At 36.9% G+C, this 26,496-nt stretch overlaps 1 protein-coding gene across 7 annotated transcripts in view; it reads right to left on the bottom strand.

Annotated features, from left to right (window-relative positions):
• Nucleotides 1-2,251: 2,251 nt before the first annotated feature.
• LOC134751375 (ankyrin-3-like) overlaps nt 2,252-26,496 on the bottom strand; it is a 99,978-nt gene continuing 75,733 nt past the window's right edge. The window contains exons 30-52 of one of the 7 annotated variants that reach the window (XM_063686725.1): nt 25,556-25,768; nt 25,164-25,294; nt 24,376-24,545; nt 23,744-23,884; nt 23,103-23,291; nt 21,701-22,986; nt 21,412-21,624; nt 21,013-21,273; nt 19,895-20,681; nt 19,441-19,668; nt 19,218-19,341; nt 17,851-19,100; nt 17,639-17,775; nt 15,865-16,912; nt 15,674-15,790; nt 15,177-15,272; nt 8,225-13,874; nt 7,523-7,647; nt 6,295-6,452; nt 5,546-5,702; nt 4,995-5,103; nt 4,164-4,206; nt 2,252-3,785 (exon numbers count right to left, since the gene is read on the bottom strand). In XM_063686725.1, the coding sequence (XP_063542795.1) occupies nt 4,164-4,206; nt 4,995-5,103; nt 5,546-5,702; nt 6,295-6,452; nt 7,523-7,647; nt 8,225-13,874; nt 15,177-15,272; nt 15,674-15,790; nt 15,865-16,912; nt 17,639-17,775; nt 17,851-19,100; nt 19,218-19,341; nt 19,441-19,668; nt 19,895-20,681; nt 21,013-21,273; nt 21,412-21,624; nt 21,701-22,986; nt 23,103-23,291; nt 23,744-23,884; nt 24,376-24,545; nt 25,164-25,294; nt 25,556-25,768 (12,633 nt within the window). In that variant the 3' untranslated portion in view covers nt 2,252-3,785. The remainder of the gene's footprint in view (nt 3,786-4,163; nt 4,207-4,994; nt 5,104-5,545; nt 5,703-6,294; nt 6,453-7,522; nt 7,648-8,224; nt 13,875-15,176; nt 15,273-15,673; nt 15,791-15,864; nt 16,913-17,638; nt 17,776-17,850; nt 19,101-19,217; nt 19,342-19,440; nt 19,669-19,894; nt 20,682-21,012; nt 21,274-21,411; nt 21,625-21,700; nt 22,987-23,102; nt 23,292-23,743; nt 23,885-24,375; nt 24,546-25,163; nt 25,295-25,555; nt 25,769-26,496) is intronic. The other 6 variants (XM_063686728.1, XM_063686724.1, XM_063686723.1 and 3 more) reach the window with 6 other exon arrangements.

Below are 26,496 nucleotides of genomic sequence, written 5' to 3'. Positions count from 1 at the left end.
CATATTGCTCACAAACCATCAAAACTATAACATATAAGGATTTAATTCGCTCTTAGGTGATCAGGCTAATTACATCATAAAACTTATCTGCTTAGCTTTGCCATCTTTAACACAACTTTATAAACCTCACAATTTCAACCTTCTATCTTTGCGAATTTTCTCTTTAAACCAGTCCTTTACATTATAATAACTTCATTTTCTAAAATAATCGTTTAACATCACTTTACAAAATGTTACCTACGAACATTTAATTTTCCATATCCCATAGAAAAATAATATCAAGTTTTATTTCATAGACATATCATATTATTGAACCTTTTTTCGTTTAATCTTTGTTACATATTATATGTATTCCACGTTTAATTTTTCTATATATATATCACTTATTTTCTTCCTCGTTGTTTGTTTATGCATCAAGTCCGTGTTAACAAAGTAAAATCCGGTAAAAATTTTTTTTCTTAATATAAAGTGCAAGTTAAATATCCACATGTACACTTACAAAAATAATTAAAATCTCGAACACAATTATTGAGTGTACCTTAATATAATAAGAGTCCATTTCTTCTTGTCCATTTGGGTCCACTTAGAGTCATCCAGCCGCGCCCACAGCTTTCGTTGCTGGATAGCAATGACTGTCATCAGTCATCACTCATATCACATACACACATGGCAGTCTTGGTTCGCGGATATGCACAATACTTTATTTATCCGAATAGTTAAATCACGTTTTTACCTTCACGCTGATAGATTTCTCACAAAAATAGTTTTATTTACGTTATATTAGCAAACCGACGCTGGTATATCACTTGCCTTCTTGTCCATATTATGTCTTGCTTTATTTAATTTTACGTATGTTTATCACTAGAGTCCACTTTCCCACACATTATTTTAGTTTATTTAAATTATTGTTTGTTTTTCACTTTCAGTTTTTGCTTTTTGATATTTTAGTTTTTCACTGTTTTTTTTTCTTGCGAATGTCCACATATTAAGAGTTTTAAATTATTTTCTTGTATTTTTCACACGAATTTTTGCCATTGAAGCGCGCCCTGCCAGTGCAGAACCACCTACTGCACCGGCAGGCGCCATATGGCGTAGACTTTACGCCACTGGCAGGATCGCCATGTAAGGATGGGACCCAAGACAGAAGTAAAACACAAGACTGTCGAGTAGAAACTGTAGATATAATGCCTCAATTTAAAAGATACAATCCTTTATATACTAAATTATCTAGGTTAACTATGAATCACACTACTTGGGAGGTCTACACGTGAAAGGTGTCAAATGGTTGTTTACCTAAATTCCATTCCTTATATAGAGGAGAGTCTTTCCGTATATGGATTACATTCCTAACCTAATATGGGGAGAGTCGTCTTACATAACTCTCCGTATATGGTACCGCTAAGCCATATGATCCTTATGATCTAATTACATGTTATTCGAATCCTATAAATACCTAATATTCTATGCCTACACTTCATAGGAATCCTATGTTGTAGCTGCATGCTGTAGGTATGTAGGTATGCTGCTTATTATATTTTCAAAATGTCTATGACAATGTATCTCCTTTATCTTCTTTCATCCGTGTCAATTATTGGAAATACTCTTTCCCCTGTTGATCTAGATTGTTGACTTATATTTTACAAGCAACTTATATAAAAATGCCATAATAAATATAAGCATTTTTAGATATAAGCTTTCGTGAGAATTATTTGAATAAGAAATCACGTGCTAGTTAATTATTCTTATTTATTATTGATTTCTTATTTGAAAAGTTTTCATTTTTCCGTGAGGAAACTAGTGCTACGTCGGTGTATTGGTACAAAACTTATAGAAGATGTTATTAATATATACCTATAAAATGCTTAAAAATAGAGTTTTGTAATATACTGCATCAGACTTATTTTATAATTGTATACTTTTTTTAATTATTTTATATTGTTTTTGTTTTACATTAAATAAAGGTTGACGTATAGTTTCAAGACTTTTATTTTTCAGGTTAAAATAATTTAAAAAATCCGAGTATTCTTCGTCACTTAAATAAAACTATTATTGAAGTAATGGTAGGTATTTAGCGTCTGGGCTCAATTTGACAATGAGAGTACTGCAAATGTGTATGTTGCGTGTAACAAAGGAAACTTTCATTTGGTAAATAACGGCCTCCATAAAAAATATAAAAAGTTTTCGCAATTTTGGAAACTTTCCGACTGCACATCAGTAAATGGGAGGGATAATGGTTGAAATGAAAACAATATTTAAATATGAGACAGCATTTTATTTAATATTCAATAATAATTTAAGTTATCGATAGAATATTCAGCATCGTTACAAATACAACTTGAACAAATTGAACAAAGCAACTGATTTAATTTTGAAACTTAAACAGCAATAGCATTAGACTAGCCGTACCCTAACACCGATCCTTAAGCACACTTAGACAAAACTATATTTATATAAAATATTACAAGCACTGATCCTAATGATAGCCCGGTTACTGCTGATATGGAAAACAATTGCTCAGAATCAGCTTGCATCGGCAAAGCTTCAATGTAACCATCATCAGGCTATCATTCTTCAATAATGATCAAAAACTCCTTTAAAATCTCGCTTTACAAAGCGAAGCAAAATTCATGTTTACTACTATCTGGCCACGAATCGCTATTAGCGAAGGAAGTACAAGGACATCCGCTTTATTATCAATTTTCACACAATCAAGGCAACGAAGACTTAAAAGTGAGCAAGCCTCCATCATAACAAATCTTATCTCATGATTATATTCTACAGCCGTCTTGACTATTTCAGAACTTTCGACTATTTCCTAAAATCAGCTACCAGATTCTTAATTCTTAAAAACCCTTATTAGATTGCAAAAAGGAGATATTGGCCGTAGAAAATGTTTATCATCCTTAGCCTATATTGTATCTCTACCTATCTACTTATGTACGAAATTGTGCATGAATTTGTAGAGATCAGTTTTTCAGCAGAAGCTAAGTATCGCAGGCGAAATCCTTTCTCGTCTGGCCATTTTCATGATATTTCTTAAATTTCCCATATCTAAACAATGCTAAAGACTTTACTTACAAAATGGTTAATAAGCCTACTAAAGAGTTAACGACATATCATTAAGCAATGTTTAATTTGAAATCTAGATAAAGCTAAGCGCTATCTATTAGTTCATAGGTCGAAGTAACATGGACCATGTCGTCAAAATCCGACAGTTCAGTACAAAAGTGAGTACCAAAATACTATCCATTATTGTCAGTGTGCAATGCCAACCCTTGGCAAAGCTTTAACAATACTACTTTGATTTGATTAAATATTGCCGAAGGTTGGTGCTGCAGACCAATGATCTCTCACGTTAACCACAGAGTAAGATGACTGATGAGATTCCCTAATGTGCGTTATCATCTTCGCTATTGGACTATATGATTACATGAGTTTCGATACAAACTATCACAATAGATGCCTTAATAGTAACATTGATATTTGCCTACAACGGTTAACTGTTTATTGATATATTGGACTATTCAACTACATGGCTGTTTTCTAATCAATGCGATGAAGATCCTTTACTAGAATCACTGAATTATAAAGGAACGTGTCGTGATGAAGCCACAAAATTAGCTGTTAAATAGATGAAAAGAACGCTGTGACTATCACAATTGAATTTATATAATTGGATAAATTTCAAAGCAAATACAGTTGTCGAAGAAACAAACGATAAATCGATTTATTTTTTCGAGTCTTCAAAGCTTGATGGAGGCGATTTTGCTAGCATTGTCAAAGATCTGGAATGAATAATAGAATAATGTTCAGTTCACATGTTGAAATTATACTAAATTTATTTCATGGAAATTTACCTACTGGTAATTAGTGCTGAATTAACTTGAAATATTCGATAATTAAAATAGCAGTATTAATCTAAAAAAAAACCTTTTTGGAGACAAGTTAATTCATGATTAACGGTAAATTTCCATGGAATATGATGTTTTTATCTAAAGTCGATTACATAGGTAATTCGGTGGAACAAACAGTGAATAAGAAAACTCACACACAAAAATTAAATAGTAAATCAAAAAAGCAGATGACATAGGTAAGAAAAAAATATTGATAGTGATGATAACGCAAATAAAAGTAAAAAAGCAATACAATACGAAATAGTGTACCTATTTGTCGAGCTTTTCTGTGGGGTGACTTAAGCAATAGCAGCTGCAATAATAATATTTCGTTTAGTAGGTACATAAACATTCAAATAAGTTAAATTTTGGATACGTAAAATATAAATAATATGTATATAACTGAAGCAAAATTAAGTACTTCAATAATATTTAATAATGAATTAATTTTACATGTAAATCAAAGACAAAACTGAATAAAACGACCCAAGGTTTATGAAAACAAATATTGATGATTGATGAATAACAAAACTGGTAAACAGTGCAAAGAAGTAATAGTTTAAATAATCATAGATCAAAGGTCTCTCGAACAGAGTGGTAGAGTCTACTTTTAAGACGCTCGACTGTACTTTAAAGAGGTCCTTATTGATAGCGATAAATTATTGTTAGGTCATACAAAAATTTTGATCAATTAGATCACGGCAAAAATAAGTTTTGTCTACCTACACATGACAAGTGATAATAATAATATATAAATATTAGAATGTATACGTCTCAGATCTCAAGAAAACAATTTGTAAACATTCCGAGTGTTTTCAAACTTACATTGTGACGACAAAACGACGTCAGTCGTGCCAATACATGCACGGACAAGTACGAGCGAAATGCACGACCGAAATCAATGATATCATGGCTGAAGCTATTGATATTTTTCATTGAACTAACTATAGGTAATAGGGCAAAAGCAAGTAAGTGGTTATTAGGAACATCTCTTTTGGTACAGGTATACTTTTGTTTACTATTTGAACGGAGAAACAAAGTTGAATATATTCTTCTGTCAAATAAGGATTTTTGTTGTACATTGCATATTGTAGTTTTTACCTTCTCTGGGCTGGGATGGGCGGTGAGGGTTGCGTCGCCGGCGGCAGAGACGCCGGGCAACTGCCAGAAAGCACTGGCTGCTCCTCGTCCTCGTCGTCTTTCTTGTCTCCTGGACAAAGACAGTGACATAAGTTCTTACGTAATCTCACAGCAACGCCAGGGGGTTGGAAGACTGTGAGACTTTACGTATCGAAGAAAATAATCTGTATAATATAGTACTAAAGATCCTCTTGGGTGAAATTTATAGATTAAGAAGGACAGGTCAGTTTTTCCAGTATCTCCAGGCAGCCCTTATGCCTTATAGGAAACGATCGAAGAGAAAGTTCAGAGCCAATAACAGCTTAACTTTTAGTATGTTGTTGGTCATGATATTGGGACCCCAAAATCTGCCGGGAGACAGTGAGTGGCGCAGACAATTTATTTCAGCATAACGACGGGACTGAGCGTGTCTAAATGATCTAGTCTGTGCGGAAAGAGAAGAGTCGTAGAATATATGGGAACCAAAACGTTCTACAACTCTTCTGTTTCCGCACAGACTCTAGCTGACTTACCTCTAACTATGGGTGTATCTCCGATGTAGAACGTGGGTGCAGGGGTCTCAACGACAGCTTCACGAACGGACCCGTCACCGCTCACGGCGCTGAGCGTGTCGGTGCTATCAAACATGATGGTGCGCTCTTTCGCGCGGGGCACTCGGCCGTCGAGCTCCTACAAAATTATGGTATTTTTAGTTTTCCATTCGAAAATAATAAAATTAATGAATATATCGAAATTACTGTTTCTGACCATTTGCTAATAAAACTGGTAGGTACTTAAAGAAAACCTAGGTAACTTGGTACAATAAAAGGTTTGAAGATAGATATGTTCTTATTTAAACCATACTTTTTGTTTAAGTAATAGGAAAGTAAGTAAGGTAACGAAACTAAGTATCGTGGTGATAGGTAACTGTAATCATTATTCAATTTCAATGTTACCGTTTTCTGTATCTAGAAAATACTTTTGCAAAGGAGTAATTAAGTACTTAGTGCGTCATTCCAAAGCCAAACTGCATAGTGTATACTTCTCGTCTCTATTAAAAGTCCGCTCCACACGTGCGCGAATCGCGGCGCGAAGCCGCAAACGCGAGTGTGGAGAGAGCGTCGCAGATCTGCGAAATCGACTCCACACTCGCGTTCGCGGCTTCTCGCCGCGTTTCGCGCACGAGTGTGGAGCGGGCTATTCAACGCGAACTGTAGATATATCGGTTCATCCGTTTTATTGCCTTGTTTCTTTTTTACTTTTCATTCTCATCTCAACTCACCAGCCTCTCCGTATCCGAGTCCGGCTCCTGCACCTCATAATCCTGCGAGAAGTGTTCACTAGTGCTGGGGTGCTCCAAGCTCTCCATGTTCACCGCCGTCACCGGGTCCAGCGTGTCCAGGGAGGACACCATGGTGTTCGACCCTGGAGGTCGGATCGCTGTTATCTTGCTGATTAGTAAAGCTTGGTGGGGTTGCAACATGCTTAGAGGCCAAACATAGTCCAGAGTTTGTAAGTTCATTTTACATTGAAGTTTCAACAGAAACATAGGCGTCTATACAATTGAAGAAAAGGTATATCGCGGTGCAGTTAGATAGTTGATTTACGATTAGATGGCGTTGTGTTTAACCACAAGATTTGCAGTTACTGGCTGGATACTTAGTGAAAAACGCTTGGATCAAACACATTTTAGATGTTTTTCTTATTTGAGTCCAGTACTGAAATAAGTATTCCGTCTGTAAGCGTACAGCGTAAAAATTAGCTTTTGAGTCTCTTGACTTTACGATGTCTATTTTAGAGTGAAATATACGACAATCAGCTGACATTCCACTCTTCTTAAATTGTATGTGTTTGGAGATTTTGAATACAATATTCGTTTTAAGGGGCCCACTGATTACCAGTCCGCCGGAAGATATCGGCCTGTCAGTTGTTCGGAACTGTCAATTTTTTGTTCTATCTGACAGGCTGATATCGTCCGGCGGACTGATAATCAGTGGCCCCCTTTAGTAAAGTGGTGGACTATATTCGTCTCCTAAGCTACATTAAAATATAAATTAATAAACATATTATTTTATAAGCCGGGATGAGAGCAAGCACGTCTCAAGTCCAGATTTGAGAATGAATGATAGTAAAGAAATCTATCATGCAATAAAGATACACTACTCTATTATAAAAATACCTCAAAAGCCCTGAAAAATGTTACAGAGGCAAAGATAAAAAGGCATACTATCAGACACAAGGTTAGTATATATGAATGAAGAATTTCTCACGCCATGATTATGTGATATAAGAAATTTCACTAGAGCTGAAGACTTAAGAGTCCGCAGCAAGCTCGGTTCTTAATACAGACGTAGTTACTTGTCTGACGCAGCGTGCATCAGAAAAATGTGAACGCAACCATATTAAATGTATGAAACCGATATGCGTCACGAGTCACGACACAACACGACACGTCAGACAAATGTGAACCGGGCTTAAGCTAGTAATAGTTATGCATAGCGAAAGCTTACCTCCTGAGGTGAGACTGCCGGTCATAGGGGTGTCGACCTCGTAGTTATAGGTTGCTCTTGTGGCATTGGAGCTGGTAGCTTCCAGGCTGTCAGTGCTGCCTAGCATTAAATCCGCGCGTGCACCCCTAAAAATACTTTTTATTAGTTTTAGAGTTTTGTCATATTATGTTTTCTATCCAACGAATTTCTATCACAAATAAAGTTCTGTTTACTACCGCAATAAGCAGCAATGGATGGTCAGCGGGCTAAGCACGGTCGCATTTTTATCGCCTGTCACCATGCCTGTCACGTTCTAACAAGTATGTAAGTGCGAAAGTGACAGGCATAGTGACAGGCGATAAAAATACAACCATGCTGCCACCACAGGCCACCAAGTTTGTCAGTAACAGCAGAATAAAAAGAGTATAGACTTTTTTTTGAGTTATAATGATATAAAAAAAATACAGTAAGATTTTCTCTGCTTATGTATGATTCATAGACAAGTGACTCTTGCTAAACTATATGTGTTTGAACTACATTTTATTGCTTGGTTAGAAAAAAAAATCCTTTACTACAAACTTGGTTTACAAATCACCACATTCTTATCACATTGACACTTTTAACTGCTAAATCTGGTAAAGGCATACTCGTAACTTGTAAAACCAGTTATTTAACTAGTTAAATAAATAAATAATCTAGATATAAATCTGCATAATTTCCTACCTGCTAAAGCTTCCCGATGAGCTCAGTTCTTCATCTTGACCGCTCCAGGAGCCACTAGCTGGATCTGTAAATGGTTTACCAAAAGAAATAACGCTATGGGCCACCGACGTCCCAGAGGAGGGCGACAGCTCACGAACTGCGCTACTCTCCCTCGAAAACTCTAGGTCTTCGGGTTTATCAGACATTGTGATTGTTTGCTTCGTGACCGTCACAACCTCGCCAGAAACTCGGCGCTCCATAACTGTCATTAAGCTATCCATGTCAGATGGCTGCGATGTTATTGAGGAAGATATTTCAGAGCCGAAAGACATCGCGCTGTCTTCCAGTTCTCTAGGCCTGACCGGAATATCCATAGCTCCTTCCGGATCTGAACTTGTTACAGTTTCCGATACTATTTTCCCGTCTACGAATTTCTGTTGGATCACTGTAGTTGTTCGGACGACTTCTATGACGCCGCCGTCTGTAAAAGTCCTAGTGACGGCTTGATCACTCTTCTTCTCTTCTTGATCCAAGAGTTTCATCATTTCCTCGCAATCACCAGGAATTGATTCAGCAGAACCGTCGCTGGGAGCAGCGGCACACACGAATGAAGAGGCCTTTACACATTCTTCTTTAATTTCTTCGCCTTGTGCTTGTAATGTTTCTGGTTCCGGTTCAGGTACAAAGAAAGCACCCCGATCGTCATATTTCTTTACAGTTACCACTTTAGGAGTAATTGACTCTTGTAATTTTTGTTCTAAAGCCACTTGTTGATCAATAAGTTTCCTGATTGCTGCAGATTCATTCAGAAGCTTTTGCGATGGGCTACCGTAACTTCCTACTTTTTGTGAAGGACTGCCGCTCTTTTGCGATGGACTGCCGCTTTTTTGAGAAGGACTTCCTCCTTTTTGAGGTGGACTGCTTTCTGAACTACCACTGTACGATCGCTTTTCTTGCTCCAAAAAAAAACTGCTAGCATCTTTCGGGTCTGCTTTAAGAAGTGCCTCCTTTTGTTTAGCTAATATTTCAGCTTTCAATGCTTCCAAACAAGCTGATTCAAGCCCCTCAAATTCTTTAAGGCTTGAAATAGATATGTCATCTCCTTGACTTGTACTTAAAACGTACCGTCGGGGAAGTGACCCATTTAGGGAATCCTGAGATGATGACGAATGCTGTTGATACTGTTCCATTAAAGCCTTTTCGAGATTTTCAAACTCTTGCAGTGAGCTAATTGAGATATCATCATTTTCTCCCTTTATCCTAAATCGCATTCGTGACGCCATTTCGGATTCAGAGAGACTGCCGTAAGAATTCCTAAAACTACCAAAACTCCCTATAGATTCCTTTTGCGAACTTAAACTACCAATTCTACTAGCATCAAAATCAGTCATTTCTTCTTCCTTAATATCTTCTAGGGGAAGTCTTTCGTAATCATACCTTGGATCTCCTTCAAACTGCATTTGTACCCATCGCTTACCAGCTTCAATTTCTGCTAGTTCTAAAGCTTGCAATTTCTTTTGCTCTAATTCATATTGTAATAATTCCTCATCGGATAAAGATCCTGAGGTGCTGCTTGTGCTTTCTTGCTTCTTTGAGGCTTTCGACAGGAACTCTTCTACTTCAGTATCGTGTCGCTTTACATATTTTGTAGCTTTAATTTGTAAACTTTTACCTTCTGTATCACTTTCATGAGCTTCCTTAGCAACTTCTTCGATTACAACAAAATCATCCATTTCACTTGGTTTGTCAACCATTTCAAATTCATCACTCGTTGGTGAATCTTGCTCCTTTTCAAATGTGTGTAGTGCTTGTTCTTCCGTTGTCACTACTAATTCAGATCTACTACTTACTGTCACAAGGTCTGATCTTAATTCCGGTGTTTCAGAGATATCGTACATGTCATCTAATACGTATTCTCGTCCGTTATCGGTAGACAACGAGCTTTGACTTGGTGCTGAAAGGGGGGTATGTGGGGTAGATATATGCTCATGGGTTTTGAGGCTAGATGTGGAGCTTTGTTTGCTGTCCAGCTGTGAGTCAGGTGTTTTAACCACAGATTTTTCAGCTTTAGTTTTTGGTACTGATGAATCACTCTTTGATTTTAAGATTTCTTCATACTGTGAACTTCCCACAGGTATAATTTCACTATCAACATCAGAAAATACCCGTTGACTAGAGGGTATTTCTGTTATCGGAAAGGGCACGACGCTAACCTCTTTAACTACTTTCATAATACATTCTTCTTTAACTTCAGTTGGCCCTACCGATTCTAGAGGTTTACTTTCTTCAGCATGAATTACTGTCTTTTTTATAATAGAGCTATCTTGAGGTGATTTCCGAATTTCTGATATGACATGACCATGTTCTACTATTTCATGATATTCGACAGTACCTACAGGAATTATTTCACTCTCAACGTCCACGAACTGTCTTTGAGTTTTATCTACTTTGGTAACAGAGAATGGCAAGGCTTTTGTATCATGAGTGGTTACCTTTTTAACTTGTTCTATTATTTCTTCTTTTTCCATTTCAGGTTCGGATTGGGAAGAAGGCATATCGAGCTTTGAAATAGAGGACGACAGGATTTCATCGGTCTTTAACTGACTAGAAATTGTTGTGTCTGAACCTTCTTTTTCTTTGGAGGAGTCCTCTTCTATTTCAATACTCTCTGCTGCATTTTCTAGTGGGAAATGCTCAGGGACCATGTCTTTTGGTGGAAATCGCATCTCGTGAGATCTTTTCATCTTACCAACTGGTTCACCATCTCCAACTTTTTTATACTCATCACCTGATTCTTCATCACTTAAATCTTTCTTAGATTCTTTTTCAGCTTCGTGTAAAAAGTGCTCAACATATGTGCTACTTTCCATTAATTCTTCTTTTAACTCGTTTGCTGATGGAACGAGAGTTTCTGATGCATCAGATATATCAATACTGGCAACATGACTGGATCCATCTGAGTCCAGACTCTTCATGCTGTCCCTTGACGCTAGTGAACTACCGGCAGTGAAATAATCTTTGGAGGTTCGCAGGGATTGCGATGAAACGTCGTGACTAGTGAGTGCTGTATCAAAATCAGTTCCACTTTGGGCAGTCATCATGACTTCAACATCCGAAGATAAAGGTCTACTTTCGGAATGCTCAAAACTGTGATAGTGGCTCGACCCAGAACTTGACCATCCTTCAACTTCAGAGGCTGACCGTCGATCACCAACACCTAAATTAGATTTGATGTGCTTTTGTACTCTTAGTTTTACTTCTGGACTACCTTTAGATGAAACTTCTCTGTCCGAAAGTATCACTTCACTTTCAGTTTCCAAGATAGAATGCGGGCCACTATCAGACCTGATTGAAATATCGCCCTCTAAAGGAGGACTTGATTCTTTCATTTGATGGACAGTGTCTCTATCTTCATCGGAGATAGTTGTTTCATCTTGCGAACTATGCGCTTGGGAGGTGCTGTCTGATTTTTGACTATCAACAGTAGGTTTTTCTATGGAAAACGGAAGTTTTTCATGATCATCCCCATGGTGTGGCTCTTCTGTAATTACTTCGGGCCTATCAGGACTAATAAGCATTTTGAATTGGAATTCTGACGGTGACTGCTTATATTTGCTACTACCATCACTTTTCTCGCTAATGATCTCTCCCTGAGCAGCTTCGAGGGATTGTTTGACTTCATCGATAGTTTTTTCTAAAACTGACAAGTCGGTAAGTGGTTGAGCTGAGATCAGAGAATCTAGGTCCACCCGTTCTGATTCAAGTTTCATGGCTTGAAACTCGGCAGAAGAGAGATCAGTATCGTATCCGCTACTGCAAATGTCTTCTAGACTCTTTTCTTTAACCAGTTTTAATTCATCTCTTCTTTGATCGGTACCTGTTCCAGTCAAGTAAGCTGAATCAGCATCCGTATAAGCGGCATCAGTAGAAAATTCAGACGGGTGTAACGTTTCTACGCTCATTGTCGAGTCGATAGATTTTTGTAGTACCTCTCCCTCGTGAGACTCAAGAGATTTGATCATGTACTCTGTATCTATACTCTCGCCGGATTTAATCATAATATCTTTAGAAGTTGTACTAATTTCATCGGATGTTTCAAAAGTACTCGGCGACATGTCAGTTTTGCTTGGTTTCGTAATTTCTGTTCTTGTCTCTACTACAGTTTTCAGTTCAAGTATAGTATCACTATCTGAACTTTTTGTAATTGTGCTTGATGTACCAGTAATAGATGTTTTCAATTTCGGTGATCTAGGTAAAGGCTCAGCCAACTCAAAAGAATCAGCTTTTTGTAATGATACTTCCCACACTTGATCTTGAATGTGCTGTTGCGATACTTTAATGGGCGATTTGGTAAGCTTTTCCTTTTTAGGAGTGTCTCCGGTTTTTTCATCATGAGGAAGATCCGGAGCTGCTTCATATTCAGAATGACTATCTTGACTGCCAGTTCGACTAAATGTACTTTTAACTGGCGAAGTCGAAACTTTTATCTCCTTTATGAAATCCACTTCGTAAACTTCATTATCCTTCTTGAAAGACTTTGATTTACTTTTAGGACTAGTTTCAGATGATCCACGTCTATCAGCCATTTCACTTTTAAAACTTGTGGCATGGGAAGCATCTGAGCTAAGATCATCATGCTCTTTGCTTTCAATTACAGATTCTTCTTTGTGATGTTCTACTGTAGAACTAATAACTTTTCCTTTTTCGGAAACCTCTACACTAGAAACAACTTCATCTTTTTCAACAATCTTGAGATTAGAATCCACAAAAGCCGTTTTCGATTTAGAGTCATCATCTTCGTCAATATCCTCCAGCTCTCCTGGTTCTGTAAAATATTCTTTTCCCCATTGCTCATGCGACATATCTCTTTCGGAAATTTTAACTTCATGTTTTTTCTTAATCGTGTCGTCCTTAATGGCAGTCATTTTTTCTTCAGATTTAGTCTGACGACCTGTATACAGCCCTTGTTCTAAAAATTCTCTTTGTACTTTTATAACTTCAGCGTCGTCTGTACTCTTACATACGGTTTTGGTTTCAACGTCAGATCTTTTTGCGGTAGCTTCATGAGCTTTTTCTACCTTTTTCTGACACGTTTCAGTCTGATCTCCGTCGCGACGCACAACGGTCTTTTCTTTTACTTCATGTTCCTGCCCGCGCAGCTCATGAGTCGTTTCGGTCTTGATAATTAAAGAATCGTCATCGGATGACGATACTTGTTTAGTTTCAGAGAAGTATTCTTGTCCACTGATTTTTCGTGTCTCGGTTTCCTTGTGTGTTAGAATTGTGCTGTAATCGCCTGTGGTTCCAAATTTAGCAACCATATCTGACATGACAGTATGAGGATCAATGCTTTGGAACACCATGTCTGTTCCTCCGAGAGTCTTGTGCACAGATGAAGATGATGTCGACGTTTCGACTCGAGATTCACTGAAGAAAGTGTCTGATGACGACGTTTTTTGCAGTTCTTCCATTTGTGCAGCAAGTTTTTCCTTCTTAATTTGGTCAATAACATCCATGCTAGTTTTGATTGTGCGATCAACCAGTTCAATAGCACCACTTGTAATTGTCGGTTGGTCGACGTTAACGAATGACAGGTTATCTGCTAAATGTCTAGTTGGAGATTTCGGCCTGGCGGCTGTGCTTTGTGCCGTGGACGCCCCCGAAAGTACATCTGCAAAGAAAACAATATAGTATAGGAAACATTATAGTTGTCGTAAAAAAACAATAATTATTTTCGAAAATAGGTGCAAAAATCTTACATTCGGTGTTAAAACTGTTGGTGTAGAATTAAGTGTATGTACATTTTTATGCAAATTCGTGACAATTTCAAATTCCTGTTTAAACACAACATTTAGATTTTACACAAAGGCGATGTAAGCGCCTAAAGCGTGTCAATTTGCTTATAGTACTGATGTAATGAGTCTTAAATTAAACAGCGACGTAAGCTACTCTAATGTAGATATGGTTAAAGAAACGAAGACTTGGAATCAAAGCGAAACGTTACTCAAAGGTGATAAAAATGAGCTGCGAATCAAATAAACCCTTCAAGAAGAAAAAAGCGACGATAACAAATAAAGGTATGACTGATTTCGCCGTGAGTCCACTTACCTATAGCAACGTAAGGGCTCCGCAAGAAAAAAAGTAATTTTTACTGTGCTGACAAATACTGCTGTATGCGACGGTTGCAAACAAATCACAATGTTACTTTGGTGAAATAATACTTTTTTTTTTCAATACTTATCCTCATAGATTCTTTTATTAGTGCTACAATCGAACTTGTGAAGTGATAGTGCTTTACCAGACCATACCATCAGACTACTCTATATATTAATTCCGACTTTGTTACAACAAGCGATTTTCAATCTAATTTGTGTATGAAAAACATGCGATCAACTGCGTTGAACGAAACACTGTGGCAAAAAAGGCTTTCTAGATGATATCTTCTACTAAAATTAAGAGTAAAGTTTCGCTATGACTCTACTTTGCCACTACTTTTACTAAGCTTTTGCAGCTGCTGTTTTGCTTGTTATAGTACGTCATACGCACTATGATATAACTTAGTTAATCTTTACTTTCCAACTTTATTTCTACCAAACCAATGTGGTGAATTAGACAAAGCCCGACGCGACTTTTAGTTATTCAAATACAACATGATAAATTTCAGAAGTAAGTTCTAGAAACAACACATTTTTATTCAACGAAATTGCTTATAGATCTGTCCTATTCTTGTTATTTTAATAACAAGATTCGACTTCACTGATATCTGTAAACTTTTCGAGTATAAGTTATAGATTGAACTTGGTCGATTCATTCTCAATAGATTCGTGAAATTTCCAATCAATATTTGCTTAATCTTTCGATCCTTCAGGATTGTTTTCAATATCTCTTCATCCTGTTAGAGTGAAATTTCCAATTTGTGTATGCTAAATATTCCCTACAGATTTATGGGCATGATAGACCCTGTGACACTGACCACTTTGATGAGCCTCAGTCTCGCTGATCATGCTGTCACCAGCTGACGAAGCTCGCGGAGACTGCCGGCTGGCGTCCAGGAACGAAGAGTCGGAACCTGCGTAGGATTAGCTTCTACATAGCTGCTACAGGTACATGCTACTATCACTATGATATCTAGTTCATTTGATAGAACGCTATTATAGCTAAATGTTGTTACATTTTTGCAGATTATTAGTAAGTATGTATAAAATTGGTCAACACTCCTTTTTTTAGCAGCTACAAAGTGTTAGTTCTTTCACTAACCTATTAGAACACCATTTATAATTTGTATAACGCATAATGTGACCTGTCTACATAGTTAAACAAATTTATCCAACTTCTAAGATTTTACCGACACTATAAATATTTTTCAATTACGGTGTATTTTCTACGATAGTACACATACTATTTCTACTTTTTCAAACATGGTACCTAGTGGTGTGGTGTTTTTATAAATGGTGTAGGTATTTTCTTTACCTCTAAGTTGTAGCCCGGTAGGCTTGTCGCCAGTACCATCTTCAGTTTTAGCTTTATCCCTTACACTCAGGTCAACGGGAGATGGTGGTGGTGTTTTTGAAAACTTTGATGCTAAATCTGGAACAATAAAGCGTCATTTAATGTGCTTTCGCTGTGCTATAAAAATGTTGTGAAAAGTTATTTGTTTTTACCGTGCGTCACGTGGCTTGAGTCAATTCTAATGGTTGCACCATGAGCGCCCGATATATCTTCTAGAAGAGTTGAACAACGCCTATTGAGTTCCTTCATGTCAGGAACATCATCTGTTACGTCATCCTCCGTATCCAGTGCCCCACTAACTACCTTAGGCTTTTCACTCTGCGCCTCTTTTTCTTTTACTACTTCAGATTTTAGTTCTTCAATTTTCTGCTCCATTTCACCTAAGAAATCTCTTTCGGGTTCACTTTTTTCTAAAGCCTTAGATTTGTCATCGTGCTCGCTGAAAAATTTGCTTTCAGTTAAAATTGAAGTTTCTTGAGAGGAGCTTGTTATTTTTGACGCAGATTTTTCTTCTTCAATAAATTCTCTGCTAATAGTTATCGCATCTGATCCATCAGAAGCTAGAGTTTTTGAAACATCTAATGACGAATGATCCTCAGAAAATGTTTTTTCGTCGATAGACCTAGATGTATCTTTAACACTTTCTACTGATGCTTTTGAAAAATCTTTAGTCAAATCTATGGTTGAATCTTTTGACAACTCATTTGTGGCAAAATCTCTAGATGTATCTTTACTATCTATTGACGATTTCGAATAATCTTTTGTCAAATCAATAGATTTCTTTGATAATTCGGGAGTGCCATGATCTTCTAGTAGTTTTTCTATGTCTTTTTCATCTTCGTAATCCTTAGTTTCCATTGAAGTTTTTGAGGGATCTTTGACCAAATCGGCTCCACTTATTTTTGACAAATCAGCCGACGTTGCATCTTCTAGTACTGATTTCTGCTCCTCGTCAGATGACTTTGTTAAAGATAACACGACCGTGGTAACTGACGATTCCGTCGTTGACTTCGATACTAAATCTGACTTCATAACGCTGTCAACGAAATGCGTCCGTTTTGAAATATTTTCAGAAAACTTTCCATCTTCTTCTTGTTGGGATGCACTGTAACTAGATGCTGTGGCGTCTCTGGTATCCAATTTGTCATGAAATGTTGGAATATCTTCACCGTATTTTACTTCGTCTCCGAAGTCTTCCATCTGAAAATAAACGTCATTTTTAGTATCTCTTACATATCTATGTATAATAATAATTAGGGATGTACCGACTAGTCGCCGACTAGTCGGGAAAGCCGACTATCCGGCCACATTTGTAGTCGGCACTCTTTAATCTACACTATCTACAGGAAAGAAAAGAAAAAAATACCAATATTTATTTTAAAGATTTCAATTTAAACTCTTTTAAGTACGTTAGTCAAATTTAACAAATAACCATACGAGTATATATTTTTTGTAGGTAACAATCTTGAAATCAATATTGAATAATCATTATATACCGCACTGGGTAAGGAGAAATACATAGTTTAGGCTAGATAGACGTTAGTTTCTGCGTCTTGAATTTTTCTTGACACCAATTCTTGATAACATTGCCAAAAATTGCGGTGGATCATTGACTAAGTCATCACCGTTACTATTATTAGTTTGAGAACTATCCAGATTACATCCCATTGCTTCACTTTCATCATCATTCAGATTTTTCGTAGCTTCATACAAAAACTGCGATTTCACAGTGCCGAAACCAATGATCGGCCAAGCTTACTAGTCGGCCCTCTGAGCGCCGACTAGTCGGCTAGTCGGCCAAATCCATAGTCGGTACATCACTAATAATAATCAGTTATTGTAATGAAAGTAATTCTATTGATTTCACTTTTTACAGTTAATATATATTGTTTTCACTGTTGTAAGGTTAATCAGCAAGAAATATACCTCTTTTTCTGGGAAATCATCGGCATCATCAAGAGAATCCGTCCTAATTTTCCTGGGGTCGAAACTAGAAGCAGGTGCTTTTCCATCAACATCAGATAAAGGTTCAATGATTTCTAAAACTTTGGCTTTATCCATATCTGAAACAGAAAAACGATAGGTGACAAATTATTCATAACACATAAAGATATATATTTTGATAGAGCTACAGATACCTGATTCAGAATCTGTATAAATTTGCTCTTCGACCTCATCTGGAGAGCTTTGCACTGAAAACGTCCTAGCATGTTTTTTCTTTGGCATAATCATAACTTCACCACTGTCTCTTGACAAAGATTTCATTAAACCAGGCCTTTCTTTTATAACTTTCTTTGTTTCTTCACCTGTAGCTTCCTTCAATTCATTTTCTTTTTCCTTTACCTTATCTTTGGATAAATCTAAATACTCTTCTACAGTAGTGACTGCTTCTTCTATAATGGAATCAACAGATACTTGGCCTGCAATGTCTTGAGTTTCACCAGTTTCCAGTGGCTCTTCAGAAGACAGATCAACATCTTCTGACGCTTGTTTGATAATAATTTCGATGTTTTCAGCCATTTTTTTCATAGCTGAATCAGATTTTTTAATAGTTGATTTTGTATCTTCAATTATTTTGCTTTCTGAAACTACGCTGGTAACTTTTTTAGTCTCTTCTTCCGCTTCTACTTCGGATTCTGCAATCCTTTCCAGGGAAATCGCAGGGCTAATACACGAATGTCGTCGCTCTTCTTTATGGGGAGCTTTAACATCGTAAGATCTCTTTTCAGTTTCAACTAAATCTTTGGTAATAGATTTGATGTCTTTCTCCTTCACTGGACTTCTTGAAGCTGCCGCAATCGTACCTTTCTGCAATATGTCATCTATTACTGGTTTTACTTGCTCTTTTGTGATTTCACGTGTTTCTTCTAAATCTAAGTCTTTAGGTACAAATTTCTTAGCATCTTTTGTTTCTTTAAAATCATCTGCAATATCAAAATGACCAAGAGTATCAGTCCGTATCTTCGATACATCAAATTTACTTTCGACTATAGCAGTTTGTTTCTTTATTTGTATTTCTTTTTTGTCAGATGACGCTCGTTCAGTTATCTTAGTTGTAGTCGTCTTTAGAGCTACTGTAGGTTTCTCTGTTTTTGTTTCACTGTAAGATGATTCAGCCTGTTTCATAATACTAACTGGAATTTTACTTCCAGAAACTTTGATTTCCTCTGCTGGTCCGTCTTTGAAACTTACAGTTTCCGATTTTTCAGTCTGTTTCGTAATGCTAACAGGTATTTTGCTCCCCGTTGCTTTAAGTGGTTCTCCCACTCCATCTTTGAAGCTTACAGTTTCTGAAGTTTTAGATGAAACCTGTGTACTTTCCCGCTTTATTTGCTCTTCTCTCTCTTTGCTTAGAAAATCTTTTGCAATATCTATATCTTGTGAATATCTGAAAATACCAAGTTTTTGAATAAGTTAATAAGTCCGGTATCGATTTTAGTCGCAAAAATGTAAAATTGATAGATTTAGTAGGTGAAAAGGTACACCTTTTGTTAAATATCCTTACCCAATTTCAGCTATGTGAGGTAATTTGTGGACATGTTCTGTTACATGATCTTCAGGGAAACCCTCAACGTCATCAAGCGAATCACCGTGTTGTAGTTTAAAAAGTCTTGATTGCTCTGGTTTACCTGAAATATAGTATAATACATAAGTAGTATTAAGTTCTTTAAAATTATATTTTGAAGTTTAAAAGCTATCGGAACTATTACAATTTATAAAAAAATTACCTGATACTGGTTTTGACTTTGTATCAACATCATATTTATGTTCAATCGTTTTACATACTTCTGCGACATGAGTACCCTGAGTACCAATGTCATCCTCTGATTCTTCGAACGTGTAGTCTCGCGATTCAGTCAGACTATGTGCATCGGAGAGGCGTTTTTCTTCTAAGCGTAGTTCACCTATAGAACCAGATCCAGCCGATGTCACTGACTGTCGTTTCACTACGTCAACTGCAAAATAAATATAAGCGATGAGGTAATAAAGGACAAAGATTTATTTATTGCACAAATAAAGAAAAATGTACAAATGGCAGACTTAATGCCATAAGGCATTCTCTACCAGTCAACCAAACCAACCAACCAACCAAGATTTTAGTGTTTTTTGCACTACTTTGACAGTTTAATTTACTATTTATTTTGTAATATAACCACCAAACACATTATATACATTATTTACCTTTTCCTAGAACCTCTTCTTTGAAAACTTGAGTCTTTGTCTGTACTGTTTCGATCTCCTTTGTCGAAGGTTTTACAGCTGTAATAACCTTTTCTTGCGAAATTGCATGGTCGTCCTTTGCGAATTCTTCAGACGAAGATTTCTTTTCTGTCACGGCATCTTCTGAACTTATCTTATCAGATACACCTTCTGAGGACTTACGATCTGATATTTCGATTTCCCCACTACTCTCAGAAGAAATCTTGTCAGATGGTTCGTCTTTTTCAAATGACTTGGCCACCTCTTCAGCTTCCGTCACAATTACTTGAAACTCCTGCTTTTCTTGTTTAGGTTTGTCAATTTCTAAATCACTGAGTTTACTAATCGATACAGATTCAGTTCTAGAATGACGCTTAGGTGTCATTTTCTTAAACATGGGTTCTCCTTCTTTGTCTGATTCTGACTTATCCGAGTCAGTCCGCTTAGGTTCAAACCTCAATGAAGTAAAACCAGCGACGCTTTCTTCGAATTTTTCATCACCGAAGCCACTTCCTGAATCAATAGTTTCTTCAAATTCTGCTCTTTCATCAAAATCAGATGACGATATTTTAGCTTTCATATCTGATTGGTCCGATTTAAGGGAATCTGCTTCAGAATGGCGTCTTGAATCAGTGTGTTCCGAGTCCTCTAGAGAATCGGAGTAGATGCGTTTCGAAAAAAAGCATTCTTGAACCGAATCATCTTCTGGGACAGTCTCAATAAATTGACGTGCCTTCGCACTTATAACTGGTGACTCTTTTGGTGATACCTATAAAAACCAAAATAATTACATAATTACTTCTATTTTATATAATGCATGATATTTACGTACATTTTCTTGTAAATTTGGAGTTAATTTCATGTCCTAAGTACATGACAGATTCATTTGACAACAATGGGAAGTAAGTAGTGTATCATAATATGATATTTAATACATTACATTACATAATGTAATGTAGCTTTGAAAGTTAAATATTCGATACAATAGTGCTCTTTAATTATAATGACTTTTAAAATATATTCAGTTTGTTTTTTTAAATACCTAGAGCATTCAACTGAAAATTTGTGCCACGTTAATATATTCTAGTTTATGTAGGTACCTTTTCCTGTTCTCCCGCTGTCAAAGCTGAGGAGTGTATTTGAGCACTGTATTCGCTTTCGAACAGTAAAAATTCTAGGGTTTGAGCTTTGGATGTGGTTTCATTACCACTAACTCCAGAAGAAGTAACAATTGTTTCTTCTACGGTCTTTTCCAAAACCGGTCTATGGGCAGGACTAGCCCCTAATTGATCATCTAAATCAGAAAATTGAGATGCTTCATCTAGAGAGTCACTTCGATGTTTGGAATCTTTGGAGTAGACCTGAAGTAATATTGTAAAACGTGTAAAAAATTTATGCCAGCTTTAAGCAAGACTTACGGGTATGACAGTTTTAAGCAATCTGTTAGCATATTTTTGTTTAATTTATATTATAAAGTTATTAAACTAACGTCAACTTACCTTAGATTCAGTTTGAGATATAAAACTAACATCCTTTTCGGTGCTTTGCTGCAAATCCGCAAACGAATCTGCCTTATCTATAGCTGACGGTACAGGTGATTCTTGCGATACTTTTCGGCCTGTCAGATCTTGGAGATCTGACCCTATTGAATCAGTTTTGGTGTGTTTAGTTGTATCTGATTTTGTACTTGTAACACTCATTTGAGCAGACACCTAAAGTAAGAGATTATAATTAATGTAACAATAAATACAAACTTATAGGAAATAAGAATATCAAAATTGGCATTACCGTTTCTTTTAACTTATCGCCAACAGATACGTCTTTCTCTTCTAGTGTTTCAGTTATTTCTTCTTCACTAACTTTCGTTCGCAGTTCATTTGTCATTTGTTTTTCTAATTTCTTTTCCTTGACTGCAATAGAAGCAGTTCCGTTTTGCTTATCCGTGTCTATTGGCTTTTTGTGTTTATCTCCCTTATCTTTTGATTCAAAAACATCTCCTACAAATCTAGGGATTCTGGACTTACTTCCATCTTTTTCTACTTTTACAGTAGTCTGGGATTCCGTTTCTGTCTCAGAATCTGTTGATTTCTTTAAAAATTCACTGTCTTCTTCAGATGAGACCTGAACTAACGTCGAATCAGTTCGCATTGTTTTTGGCATCGGTTTTATCTTCGGTTCGGTTTTATCAACTTTGATTTTTGAATCAAACTGCTGGATTGTATCTTTTACAGACTTTACATGAGTTTCAACATGAGAAACTTTATGTGAAACATGTTCTTGAATTTCCATACTCGATATTTGCTTTGATTGTTCTCTAACAAATTCTTGGGTATATTCAATACCTTGCTCTTGTTCAAGCGTGTGTTTTTTTAATGCTTCTTTTGTTAGTTTAACAGTTGTTTTAGGCAATTCTATCGAAGAATCTTTTGACATTTTAGATTCGAATGAACTGATTTTATCCTTCAAAGGTAACTCGGCAATGTCTTTGTCGTCTACTAAGTCTGGTGATCGTTCGCCATCATCCAGTTTCTCTTCAACTCGTGAGCTATCTATTTCTTTTTGCGAAATCGTGTCTTTAGTACTTTCGGATTTAGTTACTACAGATTTTACTTCAGAAGTCTCCGCTGTAACAGATTTTCTAGGAATGATAGTAACATTCGAGAAATCACCGGACGGGAATCGCATTGATTCATTTCTCATATGCCTCTGTAGATGCTTAGGCGTGGGCTTAGCAGGTGACGACGGGTCAAATTTCCTAAATTGCTCTACAGGTCGCTCTACAGGTTTTGTTTCTTCTTTCACAGCTTCTACTATTTCTTCTCTATGAACTTCAATTTCTTGTTCTTCTTCGACTGTATCTGGCGATGTTTTTGACCGTGTTCTTTCTAATTTGGGATCCTTGTCTTTAACTTGTTGTTCAATATCATGGAATTTCTTAATATCAGGTTTGATTTGTGTCCTAATTTCAATAATTTCCTCCCTAATTTCTTTTTTCTGCTTGGAGGCAGGAATTTTGCTTTGGCTAAGTTTCCTCGTTATTTGCTCCTTCCTTTCAGCTACACTGCGCTTAACATCTTTAATACAAAATACATAATATTAAAGTTTGGTTTAAGTATCTGACTATGAGTTAAGCTTACGGCGTAGTATTTATTTGTTAAACATGAAACAATAATTGTATACAATTGTTTACCTTCATCTTCTTCACTCTCCTCACTTGGTGTAGGAGGTGTAGGCGTCCTTTCCATCTCACTCTTGTCAACAACACATTTTTCTTCAGGAGAATATTTTGCTTCATCTTGGTCTTGATCAGATTCTCTGCGCAATCGCTCTGGTATGTCACTATCGAAGCGTCTGTCTTTGATTTTATTGTCTTCTTCGGCTGCAAGTAAAAAAATATGAGTTTTTTAATATTTTTAAACCTCCTGACGACCGGGTTTCAAAATTTGCCAGTTTAAATTTGACTCTTTGAAACTGTAGAGTCAAAAGTTATTTGAGGCCTATGTAGGTACTACTTGTAAGACGCGAGTCGTCAGGAAGTTATGCGATTTTTCATATTCCGGAGTTATTGCAATTATTTTATTTTATTTATTTGGAGATCCAACAGATCAGATTAACATAAAAATTATAGTAGATACAGGAAGCTCACGACAACTCATTTAGGTGACGACTGGCGCCTATTCTGTTTGTATTTGGAAGATGCATTTTTGATTGCTATTAGGGGATGATACCTTTTAGAACGTTATATTAAGTGGAAATCTTTTACTATGCAGGGAGATTCGATTTGAACTATAATATTTTTTTTAATTCAGTAAACTACTTTTGTATTTTTACCTTTGTAAGCTTCAATTTCTTCTGATGCTTGTCTTTCTTGGTAAATGTTACGTTGTATGCGTCTTTCATTCGTTTCTTCTGATTGCGGTGCTATTATATCATCCCTTCCTATCCGACATAGCGCCAGTTCTAACGAATTATCTAAAAGATAAAAATATATCTTCAGGCGAAACTCTAGGCAACAAGTTTTTATCATAATGTACATTATGATACAAGCTATTATCGCCTAATGTACTTAGTCTTTTTTTGCTTAATCACTAATATTGATATTAGTGATTAAGCACAAAAAAATGAATAATAATGTAATGTTTTTCTACAGAAACCAAGACGAGTGACACTAAAACAATAAAAAGCTTGGAACAAGAATGTCACACAGAAAGTCGGACCAAGTTAATTCTGCGTGGTATTTGCAATAATAGAAAAAATTTGGCAATGTTATCAATAATGTCAAATTTCTATGAAAATATGCCGTTAATAATGACAATCCCTCACTTTGTTCTGTTGAAGTCTGTGCAAAGTTAGCTGACACGAACTCTAGTCTAATTCACGACGTTCTCATAATATATCTTACAAAATCATAGTAGATAAAGAATAAGATAACTGCTGTAATAACCTTGTTTTATGTAGGTTACCTTGAGCCTTAGTCCCCGACTGCGTCTTCCACAGCTTCATCATGAGCTGCGCTTGTTCCGAAGTGGTGATTCTCTTGGCCTGGATCTGGTTGACAGTGGCTACGTTCACGCCTAGCTCGTAGGCCAGGGCTACCCAGTCCTTGCCGAGGAGATTGCAGATGTCTTCGAAGCTTTAAAACAATAATTATGACCAAAGATCTATTGAATGCGTAAGATATGTAAAGTCTTAGACATAATTATGCCCCGAATTGAGCATCGGATAAAGATGGCGCTGTACGGCTCTTTACAATATGCGGTAACTAAGCTGATGTTTGACAGTTCAGTGACCACAAACATATGACACAGTGTAGCCACATCTGTTCCGGTTGTCAAACTAGGGTGCATTTTTATTTCTAAGACTTATAATCTCTATTATATAGTCTGCCAAGCTATTTCCGTCAGTAGAAAAAAGCGGCAAATTTAAAAAAATTAGGCGTGAAGGGTTATCGTTTCATAGAAAAGTTGAATTTCTCGCCTTTTTCTACTTACAAAGTTGTTTGACAGACTATAATCAATAACTGATTGATAATGACCAAGTTTTAAAGAAAAGAAAGACAACCCGAGACAAAACGCGACGGCGGATGGGGCTCTACGTTCCACCTGGGGAAGTCAAATATAAGAAATTTAAAAAGGTCCCCCGTAAGGTAAAAGGTAAGGTAAACCCGTGTCCCGTAAATATAATACTCCAACAATAAATATGATTGCTAAGGAAACATTGTGAAGAAAGCGAGCAATTAGCAGATCCCTACCCAGGATCGCTGAGCCGCTGTCTCCAGATGAGTTCCTGCTCCTCTGTCCTTCTTGGCACAGTGTCTGTCGGTGCTGGTGACATCCTCTCCACCGGCAGCTCATCAGGCACCATAATGTTGAGGACTGCGATCTGGTAAAAGTTGATTTCGATGAGCTACTATCATCAAACTACTATCAAGTAATAAATTACCAATAATTTTTACGTTTGATGTCAAACAAGTAATCTTGCCTCATTATAAAATCTGGCGTGTTTCAAGATGCGACACGTTTTGCTGGCAAATAATCTGAATATTTTGTTTTTTAATTATCAATGAGTCGAGGGACGAGTTTTTATTGTCATATAAACTAGTTTTTTAAACTTTTGGGCTGGGAAGCAAGGTATAATGCTTACAGGAGTAGGCGAAGGCTCGCCCTTCGGCACCTTCGGGTCCCTCATGAACTGGCACCTGCACATCGGTTCCAGGTCCTGAGTCTTGATCATCACGGGGAACGCGACCCTGTTCTCCCGGAACGCCCGGAACGGCAGCGTCAGCTGTTCCCCGGACTTGGCTATTGGGACTAGGTTGCCGCCGAATTCGAGGTAGATGGGTTTGCCTTCGTGAACCTGAAATGAATGGAGACGGTTTAGGCGTCCTTTTATTTTCAGGAGCAAGATAATTGAGTTTGCTATTGTACAGAACATTTATAGGCTCTAGATCCGATCCCTAGACAAATTCACGATGAGATCTGATTTGAGCGTCAAAACTTTTGATAACTATGCATTTTAAGCTACGTTTTACTCTGACCTAGGTCAGTACTACTACTAGTTAGTGTCGTGCAATTCAGGTTTTTATGAACACTCCGTTTTTTTTTAAATAATCCCTTGTCAAATTATAGATATGGTCCCCTTAACTATGCTATTCCCACTACAAATAGATACCAGGGGGGTGTCACTTCGTAGTTTAGGTACATTTGGCCGGCGCGCCTCCCGGGCAGGCGTATGGCAATGGGCTGCCCGCTCGACTCGCACAAAATTGAAAATACATAATGAATAAATCTATAGCTATTGTTCTGTTTACGGATGTGTGAATAAACGGAAGAACAAGGAAGCAGAAATAACATTTTTTTTAAATTCTGGACTATATTGACCGACATATTTTCAAAGGAATAAGTACTTCTGTGGCATACCTACTTCCCTGAGAATTAGACATACTATCCCCGGATAAAAAAAATATGTTTACAGAATCAACGTTTGTAATTCCTTCATATTTATCTTAAAAATAATAAATCAGTAGATATAGGTACAAAAACTTGTCAAGTAACAATAACAACCCCGTGCCGACACTCGCAGCT

This window comes from Cydia strobilella, chromosome 22 (genome assembly GCF_947568885.1).
Source record: "Cydia strobilella chromosome 22, ilCydStro3.1, whole genome shotgun sequence".
Lineage (NCBI taxonomy): Eukaryota > Metazoa > Arthropoda > Insecta > Lepidoptera > Tortricidae > Cydia > Cydia strobilella.
This window is presented reverse-complemented; position numbering and strand designations above follow the sequence as displayed.